The following is an 8,694-nucleotide window of genomic DNA, read 5'->3' as shown; positions in this document are numbered from 1 at the left end:
CAGGCAATAATTCAGTCCTAAAATGTGAGATTTGTTATATTTCAGTTTTTCATTTGCTACTTTTTTATTTATTTATCATTAATTCCTCTATTTCTGTTTCTATAAAACTTTATAATAATATAAAAGATGTTTTTTTAATATTAATAAATCGGGATTCAAATCAAAATGGAATACAGATAAAATCAGTGAAACCCAATTTAATAAAACACATTTCATTTCATTTCATTTTATTGAAACGCTCAAACAACTTCACCAGGAAGCGTGTTAACAACTCAAATCAATATTAGCATTTGTTTTTGACAAACACAGTGAAATGATTCCCATCCCTGTGCTAATGTCCCCCCCCCCCCACAGTGAGTTCTGAGTGTCTCCCCCTGCAGGGAAAGAGTTTTGTTCCCACAGTCATCATGTGATCTGTTTGTCTCCCCTCCTGTTTCCTCTCGGCACATATTTGTCCCGCTGCCCTCTCTGTTTTCGCTGCCACCTTTTCCTCTGTTCTCATGTGTACCTTCCTCCCGCCACCCTATCCGTTCCTTCCTCTCTCTTCCTCCTCCATCCCTGTGTTGTTGTCTCTCCTCTGCCTCATCTTCCTCTCCCCCCCTGGTGGTAACGGGGGAGAAGCTGGCGCTGCTGCAGTACCGCCTCAGTATGTCCAGCATGCCGAGCCAACCCTTGGCCCCACCAGGCTCTGGGACCCTCAACACCTACCAAGTACTTTTACCTTTTCATTCTCCACCGCCCCTCTGGGATCTCCTGGAGGTAAAGCTCAGTCAGTCAGGGTCAACGTCAAGGATGCTTCTCTCATGAAGAGTGTTGCAGGAATGAGTCCTCAAAATTGGGAAATAGCAGGTCAGCACTCGTGGGTCGCTCCTCTGGAAGTCAATGGTTTTTAGAGCGGTTTGGTTAAGTCTTTGTTTACTACGAGCTGAAGAGCCGTGAAGTCATGTGACCGTGCTGTAGTTCCTTTATAGCCCAACATTAGCCTCCTTTAGCTTAGCGGTGGAGACGTGAAGTCATGTGACCGTGCTGTAGTTCCTTTATAGCCCAACATTAGCCTCCTTTAGCTTAGCGGTGGTGACGTGAAGTCATGTGACCGTGCTGTAGTTCCTTTATAGCCCAACATTAGCCTCCTTTAGCTTAGCGGTGGTGACGTGAAGTCATGTGACCGTGCTGTAGTTCCTTTATAGCCCAACATTAGCCTCCTTTAGCTTAGCGGTGGAGACGTGAAGTCATGTGACCGTGCTGTAGTTCCTTTATAGCCCAACATTAGCCTCCTTTAGCTTAGCGGTGGAGACGTGAAGTCATGTGACCGTGCTGTAGTTCCTTTATAGCCCAACATTAGCCTCCTTTAGCTTAGCGGTGGTGACGTGAAGTCATGTGACCGTGCTGTAGTTCCTTTATAGCCCAACATTAGCCTCCTTTAGCTTAGCGGTGGTGACGTGAAGTCATGTGACCGTGCTTCTGACATAATCCAGACTCGAATGGAGAAATCCCATTGGCTTTTTGTGGAGGGAACCAGGGAGATACTAAATGCATTAAATATTGTCACCAACAAACACGCAGTTGACTATTCATTACCAGCTCTTTTTGACCTTGTTATCTGGAATGAACTCTTCTTTTATTAACTTGGCTTTAAAATGTAATCACACAATTTGAGAAGCCGTATACTTGTCCGAACTCAGAGACTCCTTCTCTCCTGTCTCCTATATGAATCTCTGCAGAGAAGTATCCTTGACTGTTAAAAGTAATCCTGGAATGCGGCTTTGTAATCTGACAATTCGAGCTTTGTTTTAATGGTTTCTTTGTGGCTCTGTTTTGCTGTTTTTTAAATGCATGCTGGTGTGCTTTGTTGCTTCGTGCATGTTAGTGTGGGTTTCGTTTTGTGTACACTAATTATCCTAGAGGAGCAAAAGTTACTACACTCTGAACAGTCATTATTTAACATGCCGTTTATAAAATCATTTAAGTATTGGCTATACACTGCTTTAAATATCTGTATAGAACGTCCATCACAGAGGTAAGGTTCGTGCTCGCTTGCATTAAATAAATCGTTGCATAATTTAAAAGAAAAGCAGCTTTGCTTTAGCAGCTGATGGAGCACGGAGGTCCCACCTTTAATCTGTCATTTAATTCAAATAAATACAGTATATCCACATTATTACATGACTAATCATTACTATTTTTTACAGTAATTGTTGAAGTAATATTTGTTATTGTAACTATTTAAAAGAAATAGGATTATAATTATTATTATCTAATTATCGTAATTATTCGTATTCTTTGATTAGTTTCGTTAATACTATAAAAAATGTTCCCCAATATTTTAATTATTTTATTTTAATAATAAAAGTAGGATTATTTATTATTATTATTATTATTATTTATTATTATTATTATTATTATATATTATTTATTATTATTATTATTATTATTTATTATTATTATTATTATTATTTATTATTATTATTATTATTTATTATTATTATTATTATTATTATTATTATTATTATTTATTATTATTATTGTATTTATATAAGTGAGATTATTATGTAACACAATACATAAATAATCTCACTTTTAATATGGGGGGGGGGAAGTAATTACAATAATAGTAATCGAATAATAATTACGATAATAATGATCACATTTTATTATTTGGAAACATTTAAATGGGTTGTTGGTTAAAGTAAAAAGAGTCCCTGCTAATTTCCCGCGGTGTGGAAAGGAAGCGAAATAAAGATCACATAGTTTTACTGAATGGGGAAGAAACACTAGAAATGGAAAAGCACCGCCATGACCCACGTTGCATTCAAGTGCCAATTGGATATTCCCATTTCCTGAGTCTTGAAGTAGTTTGTCTGTCTCTGGCTGGTTCATGAGCTTCAAGTCTTGATGTGCAAAAGACATGTTGTATCTGTTATATTCTTAACATGTTGAATGTCAGCTTTTATTCATTGTTTTTGGGATTGGAGACCTAAACCCTGCTAACACAGATCCATTAACGCCCCAGAGCAGACGAAGCCTTGTCCTCACTAGATTTACACCCCAAATCCTCCCAGCTGTGAGACCTCTGTACTCTGATAGAACGCGCTGAGCCTCTGGTGATAGTTTTGCCTGCTTTGGGGACTGGGATGCGTTCTGATTGGCTGCTTGCAAAACTGACAGCTGATTGGCCAGGCTTGTGTGTTTCTGTGAAGCACTTGGTGACCGCTCCTCTCTTGCAGGAGCCGTTCAGCCCGACGGAGGAGCACGTGTTGGTGGTTCGTCTGCTGGTCAAACACCTGCACGCCTTCTCCAACAGCCTGAAGCCGGAGCAGCTGTCCTCCTCCCCCCCAGCCCACTCCCACACTCACACCAGCCCTCTGGAGGAGTTCAAGAGGTCAGATCTCCATCAGATATACTCATATCTGTCAGACTGCTGCAGGCCTACATGCATGCTTGATTCTGTACTTCTCCCACAGGCGTGTTTTATTCTGGGGACGCTGGGGACATGTCTCCATCTTTACATTCGGGTCATTTGTTAAACGTCTTCTGAAAATAGCGTGCACAAAGAATTGTACTTGAAATGAGCTTAGCAGCAGCGTAGCATGGTTCCTGCACTAGTCGTCAAACAAAGTATTGCTGGTATGCATGTATAGTTTGCATGGGGCGCTCAATGCAGCAGTGTTTTTTTAATCTGAAGCGGGCGTCCCCAAAACTTTATCCAACAAAGAGGCGCCCATGATTTCCTTCAGTGGATTTAAAGACCTCTTGATCAGTGTTTCCGTTAGCCGGTATTTAACGGACTTTGACCTGAAAAAATCTGCTGAGGTCTGAAAAATAATGTGCAGACAAAGTAATTCCCCCTGAGCCCGGCTGTGTGGGAAAGATAACTTCCTACCTCTCCGGGACGTAAAAATCTTCCCGAACGTAAAGACAAATACATTTTTGTCTGTCCTGTTCTTACTTTTGCATGCTGACTTGTTTTGTCGAGCCGTGTTAAAAGGGTTTGTTTGTAAGTCTTGAAACTTAGAGGATGCATTCTTCTAAGCGTCATGTTTTGTTGCTTGAATTCCAGTATAATCCTTTACAGTCGCAATCTAGATGTAAGGCTTTGCAAGTCTGGAAATGTCAGTTTTACGTATCTTAAACGTTCTAATATGAATGCTGTTCTCTTAAATAATTCACTATGTATTCTGTTACTAACGAGCACTGAATGTCTGACGGCCCTCCTCAGAGTGGTGGTGCAGCGCTTTGTGCAGCAGAAGCTCTACCTGTTCCTGCAGCACTGCTTCGGTCACTGGCCTCTGGACGCCTCCTTCAGAGCGGTACGTCCCACACAAACACAAACTTATTCATATGCAGATTCACAATATTTAACTTCCTCCTGAGTTATATGTACGATCTGTTCATCGTGTTCAGGTGTTGGAGACGTGGCTGAGCTACATCCAGCCGTGGAGATACACCGGAGAGAAGATCAACCCTCAGGCCGACCAGAACAGAACGGTCCCGGACAAATGGTGGGTCTGAGGGCGTCTTTAGACATTAATTTCAGAATAATCAAACAAGAAGTGGTCCTTATTTTCCCTTCCTTGGAGTTTGAAGGATTTTAGAGAGCCATCTTCTTCCCTTAGCACAGACTGCAATATATTCCAGGTCTCAGATATATCCAGAGCCTGTCTCTGATTGGCTGAAACACCAAACAGATCATTGTCCCATAACCCCCTCTGGTTCAGCCCTGTTCCTAAAGAGCTGATTCTGTGTCTGCAGCTTTAAATGCTAATGAGCTGCTGCTGGCCATGCCCCTCTGAGAGCTGATTGGTTTAAAGAAACAGGTGCTCTAGGAGCAGATCCATTTCTTTGTATTGACGGTGTTTGTTGTCGTTGGCAGGGAGTCGTTTGTGCAGGAGAACCTGCTGATGTACACCAAGCTCTTCCAGGTTCTGCTGAACCGAGCCGTCAGGACCGATCTGGTCAACGCCAAAAACGCTCTGATGGTTTTCAGAGTCGCCAAAGTGTTCGCTCAGCCAAACCTCGCTGACATGATCCAGAAAGGTGAGTCAGAAACTCAAACAGGAGATAGAGACGTGATGTCACCGGTAGATGTTTCTACGATTCAAAAGTGTATTTGTGTTTAGTTTGGGTGTTTTGTTTTAGGAAGTAGAAATAATTCTTAAAAAAAAAAAATGAAGAGAGAAAGAATTGATAAAAAAGTAGAAATGGAAAAGAGAAATAAAAACAAATGAATCAAACTACATAAGACATCTTACAACACACACACTTGTGACATGCCTACACGAGCAATTAGGTTAAAGATCTCGCCCCAGGACACCCCGACAGAATCTGTCTATAGGTTTTTAATGTTCGAAACACACAATCCAACCCCACCGTGTGTCCCCAGGAGAGCAGCTGTTTCTGGAGCCCGAGCACGTCCTGCACCACCGGCAGCCCCGCGGCTATCTGACGCCCAATCAGGGCGGCAGCTTCCTGTCGTCACGGCAGCGCGTGGTGACCGACATGGTGTTCAGGGTGAAGAGCCACGTCTACGCTCTGGAGGGCCAGGACTGCCAGTACAAGCAGATGTTCGGCTCCGAGCTCAGAGGAGCGGTACGTTCGGTCGGGAGGGGGTTTTATTCCCAGAGATTCAAGTCTGTGTGTTGTGGGAATTCATGCTGGCATAAAGTCATGTCACCGTGCTGTAGTTCCTTTATAGCCCAACATTAGCCACCTTTAGCTTAGCGGTGGTGACGTGAAGTCATGTGACCGTGCTGTAGTTCCTTTATAGCCAAACGTTAGCCACCTTTAGCTTAGCGGTGGTGACGTGAAGTCATGTGACCGTGCTGTAGTTCCTTTATAGCCCAACATTAGCCTCCTTTAGCTTAGCGGTGGTGACGTGAAGTCATATGGCCGTGCTGTAGTTCCTTTATAGCCCAACATTAGCCTCCTTTAGCTTAGCGGTGGAGATGTGAAGTCATGTGGCCGTGCTGTAGTTCCTTTATAGCCCAACATTAGCCTCCTTTAGCTTAGCGGTGGAGATGTGAAGTCATGTGGCCGTGCTGTAGTTCCTTTATAGCCCAACATTAGCCTCCTTTAGCTTAGCGGTGGAGATGTGAAGTCATGTGGCCGTGCTGTAGTTCCTTTATAGCCCAACATTAGCCTCCTTTAGCTTAGCGGTGGTGACGTGAAGTCATGTGGCCGTGCTGTAGTTCTTTTATAGCCCGACAAGCGTCTAAATCTTTTCGTCCTTCTTGCAGGTCATGAAGTTGATCCAAATAATTGCTCAGGCCAGACAGACGGCCAAGAGGATCTCGGATCACTCCAACGAGGTGGCGGCCAACAATTCATTCCTGTCGTGGTTCGGGATGGGCTCCTCGGATCTGAACAACACGTTTCCCGGGGCCGATCCCGAGGAGAGCGGCGAGTGTTTGAAGAAAACCCACGAGTTCCTGGACCGAGCGCTGGAGCACCTGTGTCAAATCTTCAAGGTCAGAGGATTTCCTGTCCTTTATTTATCAGCTGAGTTATATTTTGTAGATAATCCACTGGTAAAGGTGAACCCATATCTAGTATATGACTTTACTTGATGATGGGAGGACATGTTTTGTTATTCCTTCATGTCCTAACATCCTGACTGCTGGTTAACTGCATGATCTTTCTTGTCTTGTAGCTGAACCAGGGTCAGCTGACTCAGCTCATTGCCACGCTCGGCTCCTGTCAGGACGACGGGAACAACAAACAGCTGCCGGACTGCATCCAGGGAGAGAAGGGACTCATTCTGACCGACCTGGGCCGGCAGCAGGTCTGTGTTTTAAGTGATCGTACATTAGAGAGTGTAGGTTAGAATGATGAGAAAATAGTGGGACATTTTAAAAGTCGAAATTTAGAAAAAAAGTCTGAAATTTCAATAAAAGACAAGCAATGATAAAGAGTGAGCTCACTTATTAGAGATAGAGAAGAAAAGCACACAGTAGTTGTTAGAGCCAGTCTTTTATTTTGTAAAAAGGCCTGACATTGTCACCTAAAAGTATAAATATGTCACCTCTGCGAAAACACGCTGTCAAGGCATCGTTAAGTTAGATAATCTTACACAAAGTAAAGAAAGACTTGTTTGTTTTAAAGGCCTATTTTCTTTGCTGAATGTGTGGAAAGTGTATTGTATTTGATGAAACGCGAGGCGCACAACATCAACACATCATTGGAAGGCAAACAAGTCATCACAACTGCCAGTAAAAAACGAATAAAGGAAAGACAGCGCGTTAGATCTGTCTGGAACAACCATGAGTTAGATATTAGCGTGAAGAATGGGTGACGAAGTAAAGACTTAAACAGAAATGTGTGTTTGTGCAGATCATCAGCGGCCAGCGGCGGTTTGACATCCAATACCAGGGAGACCCGGAGCTGCAGCCAATCAGGAGCTACGAGAGCGCACTGCTGGTCCGCCTCCTCTACAGGATCTCCAATCTCATCAACCACAGGGTGAGTCTGCACCGCTGTCACATTTAAAGATCGACATACTGTGAGAATCAACAAGAGGTTTCTCAAAAATATAAACGATGGAGAAATAATATTCCACAAAAGTACATCTGTTAGAATCCTTTCGTTTTTCTTGACTCAACGTTCCTTTCTCCCACAGTTTGGAGGGCACATAAACGCCCTCTGCTCCCGTCCGGACTTCCTGGGTCGCCTGGGTCGTCACTTCCTGTCGGACCCGGACTCCTCCCCCTCGCGGCTGAAGCAGAGCCCGTTGACGCGGCGGACGTTGGAGCGTCAGCGGCGTCCTCGGCTGAGCCTGCGCCCGCTGGCCAGCTACCGGACGCTGCTGCTGCTGCTGCTGCTCTACGGGCTCGGGGCGCTGCTGGCCTTCGGCCCCGCGGCCAGCTCCCTCCTCATCCTCGCCGGGGGCTTCCTGTACGGACTGCTGATGACGCTGCTCGCAGACAAACTGAAAACACATTAGCCGAGCCGTGCCTTTCACACACACACACACACACACACACACACACACACACACACACACACACACACACACACACACACACACACACAGCTGAAACAGGAACAGGTCATTGTTTTGATGCGTGGAAATGATGTATGATGAGTAACGTGTGTAACGGCTGCAGCTAAATGTTATTTTTTTACCTTTTTAGTAATCTTTCGGACTATAGAACATCAGAAAACTGTTTGAAAGTCCAGAAGGAAGTCATCAAATCTCTTGATTTCCAACCAACCGTCTAAAGCACTCAAAATATTCACGTCTTAAAATGAAAAACACAAGATTTTCCCAATGTCTTAAATAGAGCCTTAAATAAGAAGATATTTGACTCTAATGCTTAAAAGTGGACTCTAATTGATTTTCAGAAAGCTACCATAAAGTCAAACTCTAAATATGTGAGCTTGTTTTCAGACGCTTTAGCGAATTAAGAGTTTTCTGAGACGTTTCTGTTATCGTCACGCTCTATTCCTGATCATTTACCTTCATGTTTCCCAGACTTTCTAAAGGGACCGTGTGGAAACCCCGGCTTTATTTTCCTTGCTTTTGATATGACTGCTTTACATGTAAACCCTGTAAATAAACACAGTGTTGTTGCTCTGTTTCAGAAAGCATCTGAGGACAGGTGCAGGCCAAAACATTCAGTGTGATGAAAATAAAACTGACTATTTTTGTGCATTTTTGTCCAGAAGGTTCATTAAACTGTTTGCACTTTTTGGAGTAAT

The 8,694-nt window shown here is 43.6% G+C and overlaps 1 protein-coding gene across 4 annotated transcripts in view; it reads left to right on the top strand.

Annotated features, from left to right (window-relative positions):
- The window catches only part of smpd4 (sphingomyelin phosphodiesterase 4), a 16,805-nt gene extending 8,550 nt beyond the window's left edge, over positions 1-8,255 (top strand). For 2 of the 4 annotated variants that reach the window (XM_063911022.1, XM_063911021.1), the window contains exons 11-20: positions 622-711; positions 3,225-3,379; positions 4,217-4,307; positions 4,402-4,499; positions 4,871-5,034; positions 5,381-5,586; positions 6,234-6,464; positions 6,647-6,778; positions 7,327-7,455; positions 7,613-8,255. In XM_063911022.1, the coding sequence (XP_063767092.1) occupies positions 622-711; positions 3,225-3,379; positions 4,217-4,307; positions 4,402-4,499; positions 4,871-5,034; positions 5,381-5,586; positions 6,234-6,464; positions 6,647-6,778; positions 7,327-7,455; positions 7,613-7,936 (1,620 nt within the window). In that variant the 3' untranslated portion in view covers positions 7,937-8,255. Of the gene's footprint in view, positions 1-621; positions 760-3,224; positions 3,380-4,216; positions 4,308-4,401; positions 4,500-4,870; positions 5,035-5,380; positions 5,587-6,233; positions 6,465-6,646; positions 6,779-7,326; positions 7,456-7,612 lie in introns of all 4 variants that reach the window. The other 2 variants (XM_063911017.1, XM_063911023.1) reach the window with 2 other exon arrangements.
- Positions 8,256-8,694: the final 439 nt, after the last annotated feature.

This window comes from Eleginops maclovinus, chromosome 20 (assembly GCF_036324505.1).
Source record: "Eleginops maclovinus isolate JMC-PN-2008 ecotype Puerto Natales chromosome 20, JC_Emac_rtc_rv5, whole genome shotgun sequence".
Lineage (NCBI taxonomy): Eukaryota > Metazoa > Chordata > Actinopteri > Perciformes > Eleginopidae > Eleginops > Eleginops maclovinus.
The sequence above is the reverse complement of the archived record's forward strand: the minus strand, read 5'-3'. Positions and strand labels throughout refer to the sequence as shown.